This window comes from Mizuhopecten yessoensis, unplaced genomic scaffold, assembly GCF_002113885.1.
Source record: "Mizuhopecten yessoensis strain PY_sf001 unplaced genomic scaffold, ASM211388v2 scaffold11049, whole genome shotgun sequence".
NCBI lineage: Eukaryota > Metazoa > Mollusca > Bivalvia > Pectinida > Pectinidae > Mizuhopecten > Mizuhopecten yessoensis.
The window spans coordinates 282,988-306,162 of NW_018408853.1; the positions used below are offsets into that span (position 1 = coordinate 282,988).

General features: G+C 44.7%; 2 protein-coding genes across 2 annotated transcripts; both read left to right on the plus strand.

Annotated features, from left to right (window-relative positions):
• Window positions 1–565: 565 nt before the first annotated feature.
• Window positions 566–12,664, plus strand: LOC110465064 (mucin-19-like). Its single transcript, XM_021520638.1, has one exon. The coding sequence runs from the start codon at window positions 566–568 to the stop codon at window positions 12,662–12,664; it is 12,099 nt and encodes a 4,032-aa protein (XP_021376313.1).
• Window positions 12,665–14,311: 1,647 nt separating this feature from the next.
• LOC110465068 (serine-rich adhesin for platelets-like) lies at window positions 14,312–22,246 on the plus strand. The gene has a single exon (XM_021520646.1). The coding sequence runs from the start codon at window positions 14,443–14,445 to the stop codon at window positions 21,394–21,396; it is 6,954 nt and encodes a 2,317-aa protein (XP_021376321.1). The 5' UTR covers window positions 14,312–14,442; the 3' UTR covers window positions 21,397–22,246.
• The last annotated feature ends 929 nt before the right edge of the window (window positions 22,247–23,175 follow it).

Consider the following 23,175-nt stretch of genomic DNA (forward strand, 5'->3'; position numbering starts at 1 on the left):
TCCTTAAAAATGGCAGTTGTTATTCCCTGCTTAACGTTCAGCATTAAGGGGAATGCCAACAACCGGTTCACCCGTTTTCAGTATAATGTGACCGGGCAGAATGCGGTGCTGGGTGCCTTCGGCATGGTATTTCAGTGAGAGAGCACTATGAAGTCGGCATCAGATCCGCGCTATCACAAGGAGGCAAGCACACCAACATACCCTGTATCCTGCATACACACACGCAAGCAGGCATACACTACACACATGGAGGCACGTCCTTAAATGACCTTATCTGTTAATAGGACTTTAAACAAAATAAACCAAACCAAACCAACAGCTGATCCAAATTCTGTCTTATCAACACTGACTAAGGATCTGTCAGGATAAATAATGCAATACTGCCGCTCTAAATCTCGAAACATGCACGGGTGGGGTCCATGAAGTCAACATATGTGTTACAGTAATACTGCAAAAAAAAACTGATTTGTATTATCCTGGCTGATGATTAACTGTACGAGATATACTTGGTAAGATATTGCGACGAGAAAAGTACATTTCTCTTTCTTTTGTTGCAGACGCCGGTATGTACACGTATGTGGGATGTGCAGATGTGGAGATCGTTGACCCAATCCCAGAGATGAACGATGTTCAGTATCTTGAAAGGCGGAAGCGCCAAGCTTTTGATGCAACACAACAAAGTACAACACCAATATCCACTGTCGTAACTTCGCGTGGAACGTCGTTGTCCAGTAGCGACGTGTTATATAGTGGTACATCTTCAACTAACAGTGGCATATCGACTAGCGGTACCACTTCAACCAAAAGTGGCACACCGTCTAGTGGCAGCACTTCAATCAATAGTGGCATACCGTCTAGTGTCACCACTTTAACTAACAGTGGTATATCGTCGAGCGGCACCACTTCAATCGACAGTGGCATATCGTCTAGCAGTACAGCTAACACTAACACTGGCATGCCGTCTAGTGGCATCACTTCACCTAATGGTGTCATACCGTCCAGTGGAACAACTTTCATCAGCAGTGATCTACCATCTAGCGGCACCACTTCCGCCACCAATGGTGTGTCATCGAGTAAAATGATATCAGCTAACACTGGTATGTCACCTGATGGACCATCGTCATCCTTTGGATTGTCATCAGGTTATACAACTTCATCTCAGCCAGACAGTATCACTTCAATTAACACTGACATGTCACCTACCGGTTCAACGTATGCAAACAACGGTATGTCGTCAGGAAACACACCATCCGATAAACAAGGCTTGTCAGCTAATAATTATATCTACTCTACTCCGCGTCATTCTTCCTTCTCAACACAATATGAGAATGCTGCAGACATTCAGAAAAAGGTTGACGGTCACGCAGAAGAAGTTATATCCACGAACATACCGACACGATATGGTAACATGAGGAGGCATAGTTCTACTACACCAGGAAAAGCGTTTTATCGCGGCAACATTGCGGGGGAGTATGGAAGAGCCGCAGACAGCCATACAGAATACCATTTGAGCTCTGGAACAGGTCATCAGGGTGCACATACAACCTCTCATACATCTTCGAGACCAAATGCGGAAACAAGCTACCCAACCACACACACATCCAATAGCCATGCTCATAGTGGCACAGGCGAAACAACGTTCCATTTAAATCCTCAACACAGAGAAAGTGAATCAGTTTTTCATTACTCACCTGACGTTACACATACCCAAACAAGTGAAAGTGTAAAGATATCATCTGCCTCCATAGATGCTAAACAACCTGCGGCAATCCAGCACGCATCTCATGAACCAGTAGATACTGGTACAGGCGAGAAGGTCTTCCATTTTACTCCTGAGGCTGCAAATACCCAACATTCTGAAACAATCTTCCACTTTTCTCCCGACTCCACAAATATAATCCCAGGTGAAACAACACTACAAACATCTCCTCTCTTGGATACCACACGATCTGAAACAACACTCCACACATCAAATGGCCACGTGGATACTAGTACAGGCGAGACGATATTCCATTTTACTCCAGACTCTGCAAATACTCAACCGATGGAGACGATTTCAAGTAAATCTGTTAGCCCTGAACACACTATAACAAGCTCTAACACTGAACCCGCGTCCAAAATAAGAACATTGGACACATTTTCCGCAACGAATGCTAACGAAAGTAATGTGACGGATGCCTATGAAACCACAAAAAATCCCTTTATTACTCTTGCAGTAAATGAGGGTCCAAATCGTGATCAAGAAACTGTTAACAGTCGAACTAAAACCACCAATGTATTACATTTAAGAGAAGAATCATCAACTAGCAGTAACAGTCACACGGATGGCGTCACCAACGAAAACTTTGTGACAACGACACCATCTGGAATAACCTTTGCAGTTAATGAGGGCCCCGATAGAGGTGTCCCGTTACACGCTGACCTTAGGACCGCTGCCACTAACTCCCTTCATGTAAGAGGGAAGGAAATGACAACATCTGGCTCTGATCATGAAACAGCCTCGTCTATGACACAACATGGGGTGACATCTTCAAGCTCGCACCAAGTGGCGACATCAACAGGGCAGTTACAGAATATGCAAACAGGTAACTCCAAATCGTTAACCATAGGATCAGGTGGAACGACAACTTCTAACGCTCACAATGAAACTGTAATAGATACCAATATCCCAGGGGCGACATCTTCCGGAGACTCACTGACAGTCACGTCTACCGTCAACGAAGCTGGATCTGGAGTATCCACGCAACAAAGCTTAAACGGAATCAGTTATAACCTACCGGCTATGGAGAGGGCTTCGGGAGACACGAACAGTCAGGTCAATGCTGAACAAAGATTTTTAGTAACTTCCGGGTCTGTTAATACTGACCAAAGTATTCGGTATGACAATCCTATGCCAACACATGCCGAACATGCTATTCGGGTCGAGGAAAATAAAGTTCATGGATCCGGTATCGTTGATAATGTTTATTCTTATCCTGCCGACAATCCAGCAGCACAGGAAACTAACACGCCCATCAGCGACACGGCATTGAGTCACTCACAAACAACAAAATATGTTGACGGCTTTGTGACGTCGGGAATGGGATCTGCCTCCTCCCTTCCAGATAGCGCTAGTTCATCAAGTGGTGTTACTATGGAACGTTACAACAAGGCGTCTGGTGACGGAGTATCCATGCTCGGTGATTTCTCCATGGATGCATTGGTTCTGGCGGACCACAAAGTGTCTCATACAAATATACCAGACCCTTATGGTATTCCGATAGGAGGACTTATGGCAAATAATGGTGTACCTGGCCCGACGACTGGACGTATAATGGAAAATGCTATTCCGGTAAGCGGTTCAGATTATCAGTCCAGTAGTGTAGTACTTGCCGAAAATACAGTGGTAGGCGGGGCTGTTCCTGTATCAATGAGCAGTGGATCATCGCACGTAGGAGCCAGTGGTCTGTCTACGGCCGGATCAATGACAGAACAACAATCACATTCCACAAACACTCACTTTATTCCTCCTGTTCCATCAAGTCTGCGCTCGGATCTAACAGATAATATTAATGTAGTACCCCTAAATGATGCCACGTACGCATCACAAACTGGCGTAGGCCATCAAAATACCGAGAGTACTAATGGAATAATAGTCGGCAATGGGCCAACCGTAAGCCATCAAACGGGCACTGGTTTGATAGATCATGGCAGGTCTACTGCCGATGCTTCTACCAGTAGTTCTACATCCGGTGACAGTGCATTTCAGAATAACCAGGGACTTCCCACAGGACAACGGATAACCAGTAGCAGTTTTACAACCGTTTCAGCAGTAAACAACCGTAAGACATCAGGATCCGACACATTTACTGGAGGACAAGCTACAAATCTTGGTTCTGGTGCCATAGGACGTGCAACTGATCATAATTCCGGCATAAGGACGGGAGAAACAGTGGAGTATACATCTGGTGCTAGTGCTGGACAAATAACATACAATGGTGTTGATACGAGTACTGTACAAAATATGGATCTTATTTCTGGCGATGGTATTGGACAAACAACAGATTATACCGCTGGCGCAAATACGGGCCCGACAATATATCAAACTTCTGGCGCGGGTACAGGACAAGCAATCGATTATACCTCTGGTGTCAGTACGGGGGATATATTTGATTCAAGCGCCAGCACTGGACAAATAATGGATAGAAATTCTGGCACCAACACGAATATAAGACAAACATTGACTCATGATTTTAATGTAAGTACGGGACAAATATTAGATACTACTGGTGCGAATTTGGAACAATTCATGAACCATGGTGCCAGTACAGGACAAACAATGGATCATATGTCTGAGGGGAATAAAGGCCAAGCTATTGATCATGGTGTTGGCGTAGGTACCGCACAAACAATGGATCATGCAACCAACGATAGAATGGGACACGTAACATACCAAACTTCTGGCACCAGTACGGGGGAAACCATAGATCGCTCATCTGGCGCGAGTATGGGACAGGCGATTGATTTTACGTCTGGGACCATTGCGGGACAAACAATGGATCATACTGCAGGCGCCAGAACCGGACAACCAATAGATCACACACCAGGCACCAGTGCCAGACAAACATTGGATTATATATCTGATGCAAGTACGGGACGAACAATCGATCACACATCGGGCGCCACTACGGGACAAACAATTGATTATACCACTGGCGCCAGTACAGTACAAATAAGGGATCACGGTGTTGGCGAAAATACTTTACAATCCATGGATCATACTTCTGGCAATATAATTGGACAAACAACAGAGTATAACTCTGGCGCAAGTACCGGAGAAAGAATTATTTATTCTGAAGGTAAAGCTACTCTGCAAACACTTGATAAAATGTCTGGAGGGGACATTGGGCAATCATCAGATCATGGTATCGGCGCTAGTATAGGCCAAACAATGGATCATACATCTGGTACTAGCATGGGACAGAGAATGGATTATACTTCCAACTCTCATACGAATATTGGGGAAACAATGGATCATGGTATTGGCGCCAGTGCGGGACAAACGATAGATTATAATCCCGAGGCCAGTGTGGGACAAATAATAGAACATAGTTCTGGTTCAAATACGTTGCAAACACAAACGGACCATGCTTCTGGCGGAAATATAGGTCAAACAATAGAATATGCTTCTGGCGCCAGTACAGGAAAAGCAACAGACTATTCTGCTGGCGTCAGTACAGGGCAAGAAATGTATCATACTTCTGGCGCTAATATTGGGCAAACGATTGATCATACGTCTGGCTCGAGTTCTGGCCAACTTCAGATTCATGACCTACCACCCGCAAGTACTGCACAAGTATTGGATCATGCCACTAGCGCTAATACAGGACATACATTAGAATATACATCCATGAACCATGGCGATGGCACCAGAACAGGACAAACGATTGATCATATGACGACTGGGGGGGATATAGGCCGAGCCATTGGACATGTTGTCGCAGGTACCGTACAAACGATGGATCACAAAACAGGCGATAGAAGGGGACAAGAACCATATCTATCATCTGGAGCCATTACGGGCGAAACAGTGGATTATACCTCAGGCTCAAGTACAGGCGAAACCGTGGATCATACATCCGGCGCATATACGGGACAACCCACGGATTATTCTTCAGGCGTTAGTACGGGTCAAACAATGAATTATTCCTCAGGCGTTAGAACGGGCCAAACAATAGATTACAACAACTTTGGCGCAAATGAGGACCACACGGTGGCTCATACATCTGGCGGCAGTACGGGCCAAACATTCGATCATGCTGCTGGCGCCGGTACGGGACAAGTCATGGATTATACCTCTGGAGCCAGTACGGGACACATGATGGATCATACTTCTGGCGCCGGTACGGGACAAATTACGGGTTATTCATCTGGAGCCATTACGGGCGAAACAGTGGATTATACCTCAGGCTCAAGTACAGGCGAAACAGTGGATCATACATCTGGCGCATATACGGGAAAACCAAAGGATTATTCTTCAGGAGTCAGTACGGGACAAACCACGGATTATTCCTCAGGCGTTAGTACGGGTCAAACAATGGATTATCACAACTCTGGCGCAAATAAGGGCCAAACATCTGGAACGAATACGGTTACAACTCAGATTCATGATCTACGTGCAGACAGCACTAAACCAAAAATAGCTCATACTTCTGGCGATAATATGGGACAAACAACAGAATATACTTCTAACGTAGGTACGGGACAAACAATTGATCATACTACTGACAGCATAAAAGGACAAACCATGAGTCATACTTCTGAGGGCTCTACAGGACAAACAATGGGTCATACTTCTGACGGCTCTGCAGGACAAACAATGGGCCATACTTCTGACGGTTCTACAGGACAAAACGTACACTATTCTACTGCCAGTGTTACAGGACAAACAATGGACCATACTTCTGATGGTTCTACAGGACAAACAATGGGCCATACGTTTGACGGCTCTACAGGACAAACAAATGGTCATACTTCTGATGGCTTGTTAGGACAAAGCGTACACTATTCTACTGACAGTGTTACAGGACAAACAATGGATCAATCATCCGGGACTTACGCAAGAAAAACAACGGATAAGAGTTCTGGCACTGGGACCGATACGAATGGATCAATTAGACGCACAACAACAATAGAAGGGGTGTCAACCTTTACCACACCAGTTGTATCAACTACCAACCAACAATTATGGTCTGAATCTGGGAATAGCCCGGGTACAACTGGACCGGAGGCTGCAGGTATGCCAGAATCTGTCTCTACATTGAATCATGTGACATCATCGACGTCATCGATGACGGGTTCCACCCAGCAAGGAAGTGGATACGATACGAATCCAGATATTCAAACAGGGATAGATTCAACACGTGGGTTTACTACACAAGCCTTACACACCAATGAGGGCTCGATAGCTACGTCATACGAAGGTTCAGCTCAATCCAGAGGATCTGGCGGGACTGGAATAGATAACATCCAGACAATATCAGGAGGTACTGAAGGATCTTCAGGCCATTCACAAGAATTTGTGACAGAAACTATGGGGAATGGCGGCTTTAAAATCAGGGATCAAGGATTAGCGGAAGGTCCTTGGGCAACCGGCCTTGTAACCGACGCCGCGACAATTACCAATAGTCATGAGGCAGGATTAGGTACGGTTTCTGGTTTTAGCCAAATAGAACAACATAGTTCTAATGTTGTATATAAAGACATATCTCCTGGTTCAGCAAGCGATGGATCTTCTTTCATTTCTGGTCAAACGTCTCGCTCAGGACAAGGCACGGCGAACACTCTCATGACAAATTCCAATTTGGCAAATAATGCGTTTGGCGAAAACCAAATCACTCCGTTCAGGTCTGGTGATTCGGGACAGGAAATAGGTAGTTCAGCGTTCGGTGCTGAAGGTTACTTAGCAACCGACACATATTTCCCCAACATCAAAAATGATGGAACGAAGTCGTCAACAAATACCGGAGGTGCAACCTTTGTCGCAAATGAAGTAAAAGGACAAAATTCCGTCATCGGCTTTATACCACCGGTTCCGAACGCCTTACATGGTACTATGTCAGGTGGCAATAAGGTTGTTCTAAAACAAAGTGATGTATACCACAGTTCGACAGGCTCCAGCGGAACCCATGACATGAACAGCGGAAGTGGAGTTGAATCACAATCGATCCATGGTAATATTGGTTCAATTTCTGACAACATTTACGATGCTGGTGCTCAGATGTCGGTTCAACCGGTTGTAAATACCATCATACAAAAAGGTGAAATTTCAAGTTCTGTCGGTGAATCTGGTTCGCGGAATATCAATTTTGGAAAAATCGTCAACGGAAGTGTGACCGCAAATAACAGGGCTGATGCCACGTTAAGCCCAGATGTACAGGTTATAAGAAACAAAGACAATCAAATTGTTTCCGCAAATTCACCAAATCATGAATTGCTATCAACAAACACCAAACCTGTTGATCAAGATAAATATCATCAGACAGATCACGCTTCGACAGTCACGACGGAAACACATTCTTCAACTTCCGGTTATACACACGACACACCGACTCTTACCAATGACCAAAGTGGACGGCAGGAATCACGTGTGCACCAGTCCACTTCATCTGTTACTACCGAGACTAAACCCGTACCTATCGTAGGAAACGGTGACCTACCGGCCAGTTTGCCAGATTACGTTAAAAATCAATCGGGTACTGCTGCTTCTGACGGGATCATTTTTACGAAAACCACTTTGCGAGAATCAAGTTCAACGTCACAGCAATTAAGCAGTGCAACACCGAGCACTGTATATGAAAATACAAGACAGCAAAGTAACAGAGGTATCGATGCTGTGATTGGGTCCAGTACAGCCGGTCCAGTCGACCAACCTAATTACACCGACAATGCAGTTGCATATACTACCGAGGGATCAGTAACTACCAACAAAGTGACCTCTGGTAAACAGTTGTCGACACAGGTGGTGAGAGTTGTAGATGTACCCAACGTGATCCGTGAGCCACCCGACATGGCAAATCCACCTGACTTTCACACGGTAACGGCTCCCGGAGCTCTGTTACACACACCTTCCGACGTACAAAAGAACGTCGACATGACGTCGCTTATAGCTTTTACAGAAATCCAAAGTATTGTAGACACTGCTAATCAACAGAACATGAGCGACAGTGCCTCGTCAGCCAACGGAAGTGGACATATAATGTCAGGCGATGGTAATGTTAACAAGCTTGTTCTGGATACTGCAAATACTGTAGAGAAAGCGGCAAATCTTGTTGCAGGCGGAGACTATCAGCCAACGTATGATATACATTCTTCATCCAACAGAGAATATGCTTCTCCTACTGCTGACACAGGGAATGCGTATACCAATTACACCGAACCTGAATTAAATGCTCATACTGCCTCAGTGAATGAAGTCAACATACTTAGTTCGTCAACTTCTGAAAATCAGGGTCGGGTTGACAATATTTTAACACCGATTCCAAGCGACCGTCCTTCAGATATCATGGTGGTGAGGCCATCAGATTCGGCGGTACATTATGCACCTAATGTTCCAAATAGTGTGGATATAACATCTTTAGAAGCATTTACCGAGATTCGTAGTGTAATGGGAACAACAAACCAAGAGTCAGATAGGTTCCTTGACTCCCAGGGGGTGTCAACTTCTGACTCTTACATGAATTCAAACAGTAGTTCACCTGATTCTTATATGGGTACCCACGCCGGTATACAGGGTGATCAACTGTCTAACAACCAAGCCACTCTTGTCGATTATCATGGTTTGACTACAACTGAACCCCATATAAACACAAACTCTGCTGATACAGGAACAGCGTCCACACAGACATCACGTGTAACGGTTGGTTATACCACGGCTGAGTCCACGCCTCGTCCAAATTCCGATGCTGCAGCCCAAAATATAATTGATGTATCTGTACAGAACCATGTGTACGATACCCACGCAGACGCTACTACAGACAATTATGCTGAAAATACTGCACTGCCTTCTTTTGATAACGTGTCCGATAACCGAAATCAAAATTCGCCTGCGGGAACGGATATAAAGAACGTTAATACGTGGACTTTGCGAGAAATACACACGACAACGGAAGTTCATAACACTGTTGATACGTCTAACGGCCCAATAACCTCCTTTCCGCATCAAGAACAGTACATGTCTTCTGGGCAGGGTATGGCTACTCGCCATGTAGGGAAAGATGTGACTGGTCAGGGCGTCGATGCAAGTCTCACTGCAACTACTTACCAGCAACTGCTGGACAGTGTTTCTGGCCAAGGGACCTATACAGGCCTAACAGAGTCATCTCAACAAAACGATATCCTAACCTCTGGTCGCGGCCTTAATGCAGTGCTCACAGATAAATATTCGCACCAGGAAGGCCTCGCATCTGGCAACAGCGTCGATACAGGTTATATAGAATCATCTCGTTATCAAGATGGCCTGACATCTGGCAACGGCGTTGATGCAAGTCTTAAAGGACCATCTGAACACCAGGGTGGCTTGAAGTCGGGTCATTATGTTGAAACAAGCATCACAGAGAGATATTCACCTAGCAACGGCGTCGATATAGGATTTCGGCAGCAAGCGGGTGTGGCATCTGGTCACAGCGTTGACACAGGCCTTAAAGACTCATCTCAACAAAAAGGGAGCGTGGTATCTGGTTCCGGCGTTGATACAGGCCTGACTGAATCAACACAATACAAAATAGACAGGGCATCTACTCATGGCGTTGGTACTGCCCTTACAGATTCATCTCTACACCAAGGAGGCGTGGCATCTGGTTCCGGCGTTGATACAGGCCTTATTGAATCAACTCAATATCACGGGGACATGACATCTAGTCATGGTGTTAATGCAGGCCTCATGGATTCTTCTCAACACCAAGGAGGCGTGGCATCGGGTTCCGGCGTTGATACAGGCCTTACAGATTCATCTCTACACCAAGGGGGCGTGGTATCTGGTTCCGGCGTTGATACAGGCCTTATTGAATCAACTCAATATCACGGGGACATGACATCTAGTCATGGTGTTAATGCAGGCCTCATGGATTCTTCTCAACACAAAGGAGGCGTGGCATATGGTTCCGGCGTTGATACAGGCCTTCTTGAATCAACTCAATATCACGGGGACATGACATCTAGTCATGGCGTTAATGCAGGCCTCATGGATTCCTCTCAACACCAAGGAGGCGTGGCATCTGGTTCCGGGGTTGATACAGGCCTTATTGAATCAACCCAATATCACGGGGACATGACATCTAGTCATGGTGTTGATGCAGGCCTCATGGATTCTTCTCAACACCAAGGAGGCGTGGGATCGGGTTCCGGCGTTGATACAGGCCTTATTGAATCAACTCAATATCACGGGGACATGACATCTAGTCATGGTGTTGATGCAGGCCTCATGGATTCTTCTCAACAACAAGGAGGCGTGGCATCGGGTTCCGGCGTTGATACAGGCCTTATTGAATCAACCCAATATCACGGGGACATGACATCTAGTCATGGTGTTGATGCAGGCCTCATGGATTCTTCTCAACACAAAGGAGGCGTGGCATCTGGTTCCGGCGTTGATACAGGCCTTATAGATTCATCTCAACACCAAGGCGGCGTGCTATCTGGTCACGACATCAACACAGGCCTAGTTGAATCAGCGTCACACCAAGTTGGCACGATTTCTGGTAAAACCATAAATACCAGTAGCAATGCTAACGCCAACAGAACAGACATGAACAGTGCAAGTTTGAAAGATTTATCTAAGATTCAGGAAAATGGAAGTAATGCAGATACAACTACAACGTCATCGTCTAGTGTTACAGAAGGAACAACGAGAGTCAAGTATGAATCTTCTCATATACCAGTGATATCTGGTAACTCTCAAAAACAAGCAGTTGTTGATTGGCATTCTTTAAATGCGTTGACTGAAGTTCGGAGCAGCACAGGCCCATCTGGTGTTGAACATGGGAGCGGCATGACATCAGAAGGACCAGTCTCCTATACAACGAAACAAGGTACCACTCAGTTGTATACAGTTAATCCAACTGAAAACACAAAGGCAACTACGACTCTGTTTGAAAGTATGGGTATATCAAACAATCAACACGAAGCAACAGGAAAACAGAAAGATCAATTCACAAATAAAGCAACACAGACGTCTCAATTTGAAACAACAGGGACACCGAGCTATCAATTTGAAGCAGCAGGGTCGCCGACAGGTCAAATCGAAAGTGTTGGGGTAGCCAGCAATATGGAAACAACGGGTACGCAAAACAATCAATTCGATCGTCCTGGGACTCTGACAGGTCAATTTGGAAATTTGAGCACAGCCACAAATAATTTGGAAACTGGAGGACAGTTGAGTTATCAGTCTGAAAGAAAAGGAACCAAGACATCTCAGTTTGAAACAACTGGATCAAACAGCAATCGATTCGAAAGTGCAGGGGTGCCGACAGATCAATATGAAAGTGTTGGAACGGGGGGAATTTCCACTACTCTGTTTGAAACGATTGGGATACAGGGGTCCAAATTTGAGACAACAGGAATGCCAAGCAATCAACTCGAAAGTACAGAACCGCTGACAGGTCAATATGAAAGTTTGGGAACAGCCAACAATATGAAAACGGGAGGAATATCCGGTACTCATTTTGAAGGTATACGGACACAGGGATCTCAATTTGAAACATCGGGAACGCCGAGCAATCAACTCGAAAGTACAGGAACGTTGCAAGGTCAATATGAAAGTTTGGGAACAGCCAACAATATTGAAACGGGAGGAATATCCAGTACTCATTTTGAAACTATTGGGACACAGGGATCTCAATTTGAAGCATCAGGAACGCCGAACAATCAACTTGGAAGTACAGGAACGTTGCAAGGTCAATATGAGAGTACGGGAATTGCCAACAATATGGAACCGGTAGGAATATCCAGTACTCATTTAGAAACTATTGGGACTAAGGGATCTCAATTTGAAGCAACGGGAACGCCGAGTAATCAACTCGAAAGTACAGGAACGATGCAAGGTCAATATGAAAGTACGGGAATTGCCAACAATATGGAACCGGTAGGAATATCCAGTAACCATTTAGAAACTATTGGGACCCGGTGATCTCAATTTGAAGCATCGGGAATGCCGAGTAATCAACTCGAGAGTACAGGAACGTTGCAAGGTCAATATGAGAGTACGGGAATTGCCAACAATATGGAACCGGTAGGGAAAGTACAGGAACGATGGAAGGTCAATATGAAAGTTTGGGAACAGCCAACAATATCGATACGGGAGGAATATCCAGTACTCACTTAGAAACTATTGGGACTAAGGGATCTCAAGTTGAAGCATCGGCAACGCCGAGTAATCAACTCGAAAGTACAGGAACGTTGCTCGGTCAGTATGACAATTTGGGAACAGCCAACAATATCGAAACGGGAGGAATATCCAGTACTCATTTTGAAGGTATACGGACACAGGGATCTCAATTTGAAACATCGGGAACGCCGAGTAATCAACTCGAGAGTACAGGAACGTTGCAAGGTCAATATGAAAGTTTGGGAACAGCCAACAATATTGAAACGGGAGGAATATCCAGTACTCATTTTGAAACTATTGGGACACAGGGATCTCAGTTTGAAGCATCAGGAACGCCGAACAATCAATTCGAAAGTACAGGAACGTTGCAAGGTCAATATGAGAGTACGGGAATTGCCAACAATATGGAACCGGTAGGAATATCCAGTACTCATTTAGAAACTATTGGGACTAAGGGATCTCAATTTGAAACATTGGGAACGCCGAGCAATCAACTCGAAAGTACAGGAACGTTGCAAGGCCAATATGAAAGTTCGGGAATTGCCAGCAATATGGAACCGGTAGGAATATCCAGTACTCATTTAGAAACTATTGGGACTAAGGGATCTCAATTTGAAGCATCGGGAACGCCAAGTAATCAACTCGAAAGTACAGGAACGTTGCAAGGCCAATATGAAAGTTCGGGAATTGCCAGCAATATGGAATCGGTAGGAATATCCAGTACTCATTTAGAAACTATTGGGACTCGGGGATCTCAATTTGAAGCATCGGGAACGCCGAGTAATCAACTCGAAAGTACAGGAACGTTGCACGGTCAATATGAAAGTTCGGGAATTGCCAGCAATATGGAATCGGTAGGAATATCCAGTACTCATTTAGAAACTATTAGGACTAAGGGATCTCAATTTGAAGCAACGGGAACGCCGAGTAATCAACTCGAAAGTACAGGAACGTTGCAAGGTCAATATGAAAGTACGAGAATTGCCAACAATATGGAACCGGTAGGAATATCCAGTACTCATTTAGAAACTATTAGGACTAAGGGATCTCAATTTGAAGCAACGGGAACTCCGAGTAATCAACTCGAAAGTACAGGAACGTTGCAAGGCCAATATGAAAGTTCGGGAATTGCCAGCAATATGGAATCGGTAGGAATATCCAGTACTCATTTAGAAACTATTGGGACTGAGAGATCTCAATTTGAAGCATCGGCAACGCCGAGTAATCAACTCGAAAGTACAGGAACGCTGCAAGGTCAATATGAAAGTACGGGAATTGCCAACAATATGGAACCGGAAGGAATATCCAGTACTCATTTAGAAACTATTAGGACTAAGGGATCTCAATTTGAAGCAACGGGAACGACGAGTAATCAACTCGAAAGTACCGGAACGTTACACGGTCAATATGAAAGTACGGGAATTGCCAACAATATGGAGCCGGTAGGAATATCCAGTACTCATTTAGAAACTATTGGGACTGAGAGATCTCAATTTGAAGCATCGGCAACGCCGAGGAATCAACTCGAAAGTACAGGAACGTTGCAAGGTTAATATGAAAGTACGGGAATTGCCAACAATATGGAGCCGGTAGGAATATCCAGTACTCATTTAGAAACTATTGGGACTCAGAGATCTCAATTTGAAGCATCGGCAACGCCGAGTAATCAACTCGAAAGTACAGGAACGTTGCACGGTCAGTATGACAATTTGGGAACAGCCAACAATATCGAAACGGGAGGAATATCCAGTTCTCATTTTGAAGGTATACGGACACAGGGATCTCAATTTGAAACATTGGGAACGCCGAGCAATCAACTCGAAAGTACAGGAACGTTGCAAGGTCAATATGAAAATTTGGGAACGGCCAACAGTATCGAAACGGGAGGAACATCGAGCTATCAACATGAAACTCAAAGCAGTCAACTCAACACGATAGGAACAAACAAAGATCCGTTTGAAGCAACAAATGTACAAACAAAACAACACGTATCGCTGGGATCATCAACTGTTATCGATGCACGGGAGGCTACTCCTACAAATATTGAACCTAACTACAACATTCCAGGTGTTGACGAGCAATTAAAGGGTGGAAACTCACGTTCGATAAACTCTGGCAGTACAATGATGTCAGTAGATAATCTGTCTATGGGAACTGCATTGGACAATACAAATACAGGAAATCAAGCGGCGATGCCATTGCAATCAGGTAATAGTGAAACGGCGATCTCTTCCCACTCTCAGGGAGTTCTATCAGTGACGTCATCCAACCTACAGACCGAACCGGTAGTGACGTCAGTCGACTCTCTAACATATCAAACCAAACCGGATACAGGCTCCATGTCCGATAAACTTCGACTGAGCGACCAGGATGCAATGACTATCTACACGCTTATAAAACAACTGATCGACAAGGCTGGAAGACCAGACCTCGTTCCTGTACTTAACTCTATCATCACAAGCGGGAAGGACATCGCACGCTCCAAACTTATGAAATTCCTGGATATCATCAGTTCACTGGTGACAAGAAAACAACTCCTTACAATTACTAACATAATGACGTCGGCTGGTGATGGTGGGAATTACCGTACAGGTCAGCTCGGCACGGATTTGTTGAGCACAAACATGGAAACAAAAGCTGATACCACAGGTACGTCTTCGATCGGGAATAATTCAAATAGTGGGGGTGTTGCTAATCAAGCTGGATCGTCAGGGTCTGTTGTAACCACTGTCACCACTCATTTCTCCAATCAGGGTCAAAGTTCAAACGGACGGCAAACAAATACAGACATCGGTCCAAATAACATATTAGGTGAGGTTGGTACGGGTCAAACAAATGCCGATGGTTTGGTCATTTCTGGAAATACACATACTCTTGAAACTTCGCACAGCACATCAACGACCGAAGTGAAGAACCCCTCAATCACTGGTCAAGCATCACTGGGACAAAATGTAGATGTCGTTAATACTGGAACGTCAGTTAATAACGTGTTTAGGAATGCAGGCACTTTGACCACAACTACCGGGGAACATTCGCATATGAGCACCGAAACACAGCCTGTATCAGTTGGGAAACATTATTCAGACACTCTTACATTAAATACTGTACCTCAAGACGGTATGTCTGGAACTAGTACTGGGATTGCCGAGAGTACTACGTCAATACATAATGCCATTCAGTCGTCGACGTCTTCAACCTCAAATAATGTGACACCTGTTTACACTGCAGATATGCAAAGCGGTGGCAGCAATTTTATGTCGACCGAGACTGTCAACATGTTCGAATCATCATCAGGAGTTTCTGGTAGCACCGTGGTTCCCGGGATCGGAGAGCCTGCCGGAATGAACAGCAGAGCAGAAGGAACCGTTAATACCTATGACACAACGGGAGCAAACAGCAAGCTAGAGAGAGGTTCCTCATCTACTACATTCGAGGCAACACATATGGGTATAATGGGAAGCAGTGCTCCAGCAACGTCAGAATCAATTGCTTCCTCAAATACTGCATCGCAAGATATCATAACAAGATCTGAAGTTCCGGTAGTTGCTAATGGTGCCAGTTCGGTATCTGAAAACAATAACGTCCTTCTTCAAACGCCCGATCCGTCAACTAGCTCAGCAAGCGGCTCTGATACCATATTAGAGTCGACAGGCGCAGGCTATGTTACCCACGGTCTGCCCCAAGGTGGTGGGTTTGTCGCCGTGGATGCGCTGGGTGTCGAAGGAAACAACCTAGTTGTGCCAGGAACACAAGCGGCGCCTCTGAACACTGGTCTAAAAAGCGATTTATATACTTTAGAGTCTTTCAACTCGAACAATGGGTTGAATACCATAGTCACATCTGGGGAGAACACTGCCAGAAATACGGGGACAAGACGCGGTAGTCTAAACATTAGCGATAAAGTTAGACAATCTACCACTTTGTTAGAGAAATCAAGTTCCAGTGTAAGTATCCCTCTTGTTGCTGGCAGGGTTAGTGGACTAAACGATGTACACAATCAGGGGCTATATACAAACACGGAAACAATCGGAAACACGGGTGAAATAGCTAATGCAAATACCGGAAGTGGCATCTCGCACAGAGAAGGATCTGAGGCAATTGTGCATTCGTCAAGAACAAGCACTGATTTGGACGCAGTCTCATCACCAGTCAACTCTAACCAAGTATTCGATACAGCGTCGCTTACAGAGATGACGAGTCAATTTGCTGCTGGAAGTACGTCACTCGCGGGTGCTGGGACAGATGCTGGAAATAAGAATCTTGGAGATTCGTCGCTCATAGGTGTTGGAGATTCGACGTTAATACAAACCGGAAGTCCAATAGATAGCCGAATAACGCTCACCGAAACTGAAAGTAAGTCAACGGGAGGAACCTGGGAGTCTGGGGCTCCAACACTTACTGAAACTGCAAGTAAACAAAATAGCGGTTCAACGATCGTAGGAACTGGAATTCCAACTCAAAGAGAAGCAGTAGGCTCTTTAATTAGTGGTTCAACAATTAATGAAGCCGGCACTCAGAAACAAATGACATCTGCAGGCAGCGCTTCTTTGAAATCTCAAAAAGGGAGTGCAGCTAGAAACTTTAGGGAAATCCATTCTTCTCCGTCCAACTTTGGTAAAGGAGTGCTTGATACGTTGGCGAACGGTAATGCAGTGATGCAAAAACATAACCTCTTCACAGGCTATAATGATGGCATGGTTGACATAAACACGAATATGTTGGAGTTTGTGCCCAAACACAACGCCTTCACAACGTCCAATTTAATTTCCGTGAAAACTTTACCAAGCACTGGTAATACAATTTCAAATGCTGGTAGTTCCTTGATGCCTGGACACAACATTGATGGGTTTCAAACTGGAATTGAAACAGATATTCATACGCATACACCTGAAACCGTTCCGACAGGACCATTTACAGAAGGTTCATCGCTGTCAACGACAGGTCAGTTTAATGCCATATCGACACAAACAGAAACGGGAAGTCAGTTAAATGGCGGATCAACACTTACAGATACCGGAAACCAGTTCACAGGCGGATCAGTACTGACGGATACCGGAAGTCATTTTTCGGGTGGATCAACGCTGACTGCGACTGGAGGCAAATTACATAGTGAATCAAAACCAGCAGAGACCGGAAACCAGCATAACAGTAGATCAACACTAGCAGAAACTGGACGTCAGTTAGATAGCGGGTTGACGCAGATAAACACTGGCGGTCGATTTAATCAAGATTCTACACTAACCGGAAGTCAGCTTAGTCTGACAGGGACGGCAGATCAGTCCACTGGCAGATTAAATGACGTTTCAACACTGATACAGACAGGCGGTCAGTTAACTGAAGGATCCACGCTGTACGTGGCCGGAGGGCAAATACATGGCGAATCAACAAAGGCAGGGACTGGAGGTCAGATTTATACCGGTTCCACATTGGCAGAGACCGGGAGATTAAATGGCGGATCCGCCCCGTCCGAGACTGGGAGTCAAATTGACGGCATATCAACCCTGACAGAGGCAGGAAGCCTATCTACCGGTGGATCGAAGCTAACAGAGACCGGCAGCGGGTTTAATGCAAGATCAACGCATACAGAATCCGGAGGTCAAATTGCTGGAGGTTCAACAGGAAATGAGGCTAAGAGCGAGTTTGCTGGATCTTCTTTATCAACAGGACTAGGAGGACAGACTGAGAGAATATCGAGTCTGGCAGGGCCTGAAAATTCAGCAGTTACAGGACCTGGGGGCTACTTTTCAGGAAGTTCGACATTAACAGAAGTTTTAGCGGGTCAGCATCCTGGAAGATCAATACGTGATCGGGTAAAGGGACAACACAGCGGAGAAGTCGCTATAACGGGTGTAAATGCATCGGCTGGATCTGCTGATCGTACTTCTGGGGTTTCGACTCTAACAGAAGTAAAAGAACAGTTTAACGGAAGTTTTGATACTCCTTCAATATTGAAAACTAATGAGAAATCTACTGGGCATTCTGGGATTTCGTCTTTGGTTGGAGGGGGACGTATTGGCACCAACACAGTTTTGGGTTCAGAGGCACAGAACATAGGAGGTCTTAACAAACAGTATGAGCATTTGGGAGGATCAGGTGCTGATACTAAGGCTACCTTATTTACTGGTACATTTCCCAACCCTTCGTTGAATGCTATTGGTAGTGATTTTGGGACATCAAACATAATGAGTAACTCTCAGACCAGTTCCTCAAATGTAAATCGCGAACATCTGCTGGGTAACAATATCCTTGCAAGTGAGGGCATCCGACAAAATACAGAGACGTCATTCATGCCACACCAGGAACCTCACAACGCAGTCAATAGCAACACCAGAGTGATAACACGAACGAGCAAAACCTTTTCTTCGAGGACACAAAACCCATCATCGTTTTCAGTCTTGCCACCTCCTCCACACAGTTTTCTCATCCCCGCCCCAGTACATGACCTACTTTTAAAAACCCAGAGACCTTCAACCCGATCATCATCACCGTTGTCTTTCGATCAAATGTCTTCCGGTAGCAGTGTCGGTAACACGCTTGAACGAGCTATAAAACGGACTAGCACGGGATCAACACCTATTACAAACACTCGAGTAACCACAACTTCAACACGATCATTCCAGCCAAACTGGTCAGAAAATGCTCTTGGAAGTGGAATCCAAGCGTCAAGTCATGATTCGAAGAAGCGAACGGGGACTATTCGTTCGTCTTCATCGTCATTGGGGAACACCGCCAGCTCCTCTTTACCACAGAAAAATGCTAATTCGTTATGGGATTTTTCGAAGGATTTGATTAGTCGGAGACAATTGCTGTCTAACGCCAAAGCCCTGGCAAGCATCGGTCTCTTACGAGGTGGCGCAACTGACATCAATAGTATCCTAAATAGCTTGTCTGGTATTGGTTCGTCTAACACACTTCTGTCGAGAACGGCGTTTAATACGCAACCAGCAGAGACCGCCATTGCTCTTGATTCTCCCATGTCGGTCACGTCCCTTGTGATGTCTCGAGCTAACCGTTTTAATAGTCCCGCAAGGTCTACGGCGGAACAAAGGCGACTTGAAAATATATTAAACGGCAGAATGACTACTAATATTCCGTCTTTAAGTTATTCGGTTGTCTCGCAATCTCCCAATGAAATTGTTAAGACTACTAAGCATACCTCGACATCACTAACGTCATCAAGCCTTCCGCCAATTTCGTCCGGTCTGAATTCGGTGATATCAAGTATAATGCGGAATGGCCCTGGTATTCCCGCCCAACACCTTCAGAGAGCCAATGGTGTCCAGCTCGGTAGTAACTTTGGACTGTCTGGAAGCAAAACGCGTAGTGCTGGTAAGTCCACAACCTCGTCGGATGGTAAAATCCAATTGTCCGGTATCGGGCCTGGAAACAGTATTGGAAATCTTTTGCAGTTGGATGGGAATCAGAATAACGCCAAAGCCGTCAACACCCTGGTAGGAAGTAGTAGCAACCTCATCACAAGCCGCAAAAATAATGAAAATATCATCAGAAGTGGCGTGAACAATGGAATTTTTTTCAATTCTGGGAGTGGTAATAGAAAAGTCGACATCACGAGTACGATGAACGGAAACTCCGGTGGAGGCAACACAGACGTTGTAACGATTGGTAAGGAAGCGATAACGGAAGTTGCAAAACAGGCAACTGTTAACGGAGCAACAACCAAAACGAGAACTACACAGACGAGGGACGGCGGCACAGGAGGCATCCGTAGCTCCACTTCGACTGTTACAACTAGAACCACTAACAGCCCCGGGTCGGCCGCATTCCACAAAGGCGGTACATTAGCTAGTAATGGAGTTTCGTCTAATGGTTTCCGTTCCACCACGTCATCAACTACTATTATTTCGGGTCGGGAGTCACAGTCAGTTTGTCCGGGGCAAAGCCTAATGTGTGGTGCCAAGGGCCCTTTCAGCAACACCATTGGCTCCAATCTGTGGTGTATTAACAGCTGCCTCATAGATCGGCGCATGTGCAGAAGTGAAAAGTGTGAATGTAGCTGCACGCCGACCATGAGATATTATCAACAGGTGGTCGGTGTTCCAGGAAGCTCTTCATCAGGAACCATGTGGAATAATGGAGGACGTACACTCACAACATCGAGCTCATACCAGACACAAAAGCCATTCGGAAAAGTTACAACATTTGGAAAGTCAAGTAGCACAGCGAAACCGTTTGGATCAGTACAAACAGTAGAGACATTCAAGACAACCAAATCTTTCGGGAATACCAAATTATCTGATTCACGAAATGGATTTGGTAATGGATTCAGTGGTAGCAACGTCCTAAGTGGATCTAGAGGTGGATCAAACAGTGTTCGAAACGTGTCCCCGTCCGGATCCAGTGATCGTGGACGAGGAACTTCCGGAGTACAGACGGACACGGGGCTCATGAAGTGTAAGGGCCGGGGAGCGTTTGAAACAGTAACGGGAATGGTCTCGTGGTGTGAAACTGAATGTTCAGCGTCCATGAATATTAACTGCCATTCCAATACTTGTAAATGTTGGTTTGTAACATGAATAGGGTAAACAGTGTAAGTAGCGTCCTGTTATCACCTGAAAGTAAATCGACAAACATTCACCGGCATCGACCAAAAAGGCACCAAGGTGCCAGTTTTATGAAAACCAAGAACCATATTCATAAAACCGGTCTCATAGTCAAACTCAGAGTTTGTGTCCTAGCCCCGTTTCCTATTCCGGTGAAAAAGCAGTAAAATTTAATGTTTTATCAATAATTCGGAAGACTTGCAGCCGAAATTCGTTTTAAATGTCCAGACTTATGCATGTTAAAAGAAGAAGCACAGAGTCCGAGCTTGAGCATGATAACGGTTCTGATGTAAACGTACCCTCCGATGCCTGGGTGTTGTGTATAGGCACGAGTTTAGTCCGATCATGATGACCAGTCCTGTTGACCTGCGGTTATTGATTACGTGGATTCTCAGATAGGGTGTATAAGGAATTACAGGCAAATATATTACACAGGGGTTTAAAAAAAGGTGCGGGAATGTGTTTATGCATGTTGTTTAGCTGACAGGGTTACTGACACTCAGTCCAAGTACGTGTATTTATAATTTACTCGATAAACTTGAACATCAATGATCAAGTGTATATACATACACAGCGGCTGTCACGGTCTGACTAAAAGTCTTAAAATTTTATATAGCCATCCTCTGCATTCATGCATGTCTCAGTGAAACGGATTGCTTGGTCATTACAATCTCACGTGACCGGTTCATGCTACATTTCTAGAATCTGTTATCTCTGACAACTGCCGGCACGAGCCGGACACGTGACATTGCAACCTCATGTTAATTCATGTAGATATTTGTAACATAATTATTATTTCATTAAAATTATTTATTTTGTTATATGCAAGAAATGTTTGTTTGTTTTATTATGAGTGTCAATTTATATTCTACAACCACAATGTGATACCAGTGGAATCTGACCACTTATCCTAAAACTGCTCTGATGCTCAAACTCATACAGAGTATTCGGTGTCCACCTCAGATATTATGGTTTTGCTGCTCTTACTCTTGTCTTCCGTCTTTTACGAGCACCAAAAGGGAGATAACTAACCGTTTTACCAGAAAGAGTAAGGAAGAGTAACTCTGGTGGTCATGCTGCGGTAGTCGGTTGTGTTGAGCGATAAGTCAGACAATATTGATTGAATGTTACCACATACCTGTGTCTTGTCTGCTGGCTCTGAATCAGAAGAGTTCCACGTGCCATAAAGTACATGCTCTATTTCTGTGAAACGTATCTTCTTTCAAAAAGAGCTCCACTTGAAAACGATTGGTAACGCAATGAAGAGGTACACCAGGGCCCAGTTGTTCAATAGATGATTACATGTAGCTTAATCAGTGATCAAACAATGTGTTTGTTCATTTGTAAAATTCAGATGCATGTTTGCTCTAAAAATTGATCATAATTTGTTAAATGTTAAAAACACCCGTAACACAAGATCAAAACGAGACTTGAACGTGATTTAAACCACAGAAGACTACATCCTTAATTCAAGCACTTAACTTTTCGTATCTAAGCAAGTTCCCAATAGGTGCGCAAGATAACCGGCCTGTAGTTTACAAGTTGAACTGCAGACAACCAATACGGTGCACCTGTAACTTTACAGTTTAACATATGGAAGCATACAACATGTTGCGAGAATTTTAAAGTGGTCATTTACCGAGTTAAAACTTTCCAGATGTAAGTATTTTAGTAGTGTAAACTTACATACAAACACTTTGTATATTGATGAAATTATTTGAGTTTGAAAAATGTCGTTAAACAGTGATTAAT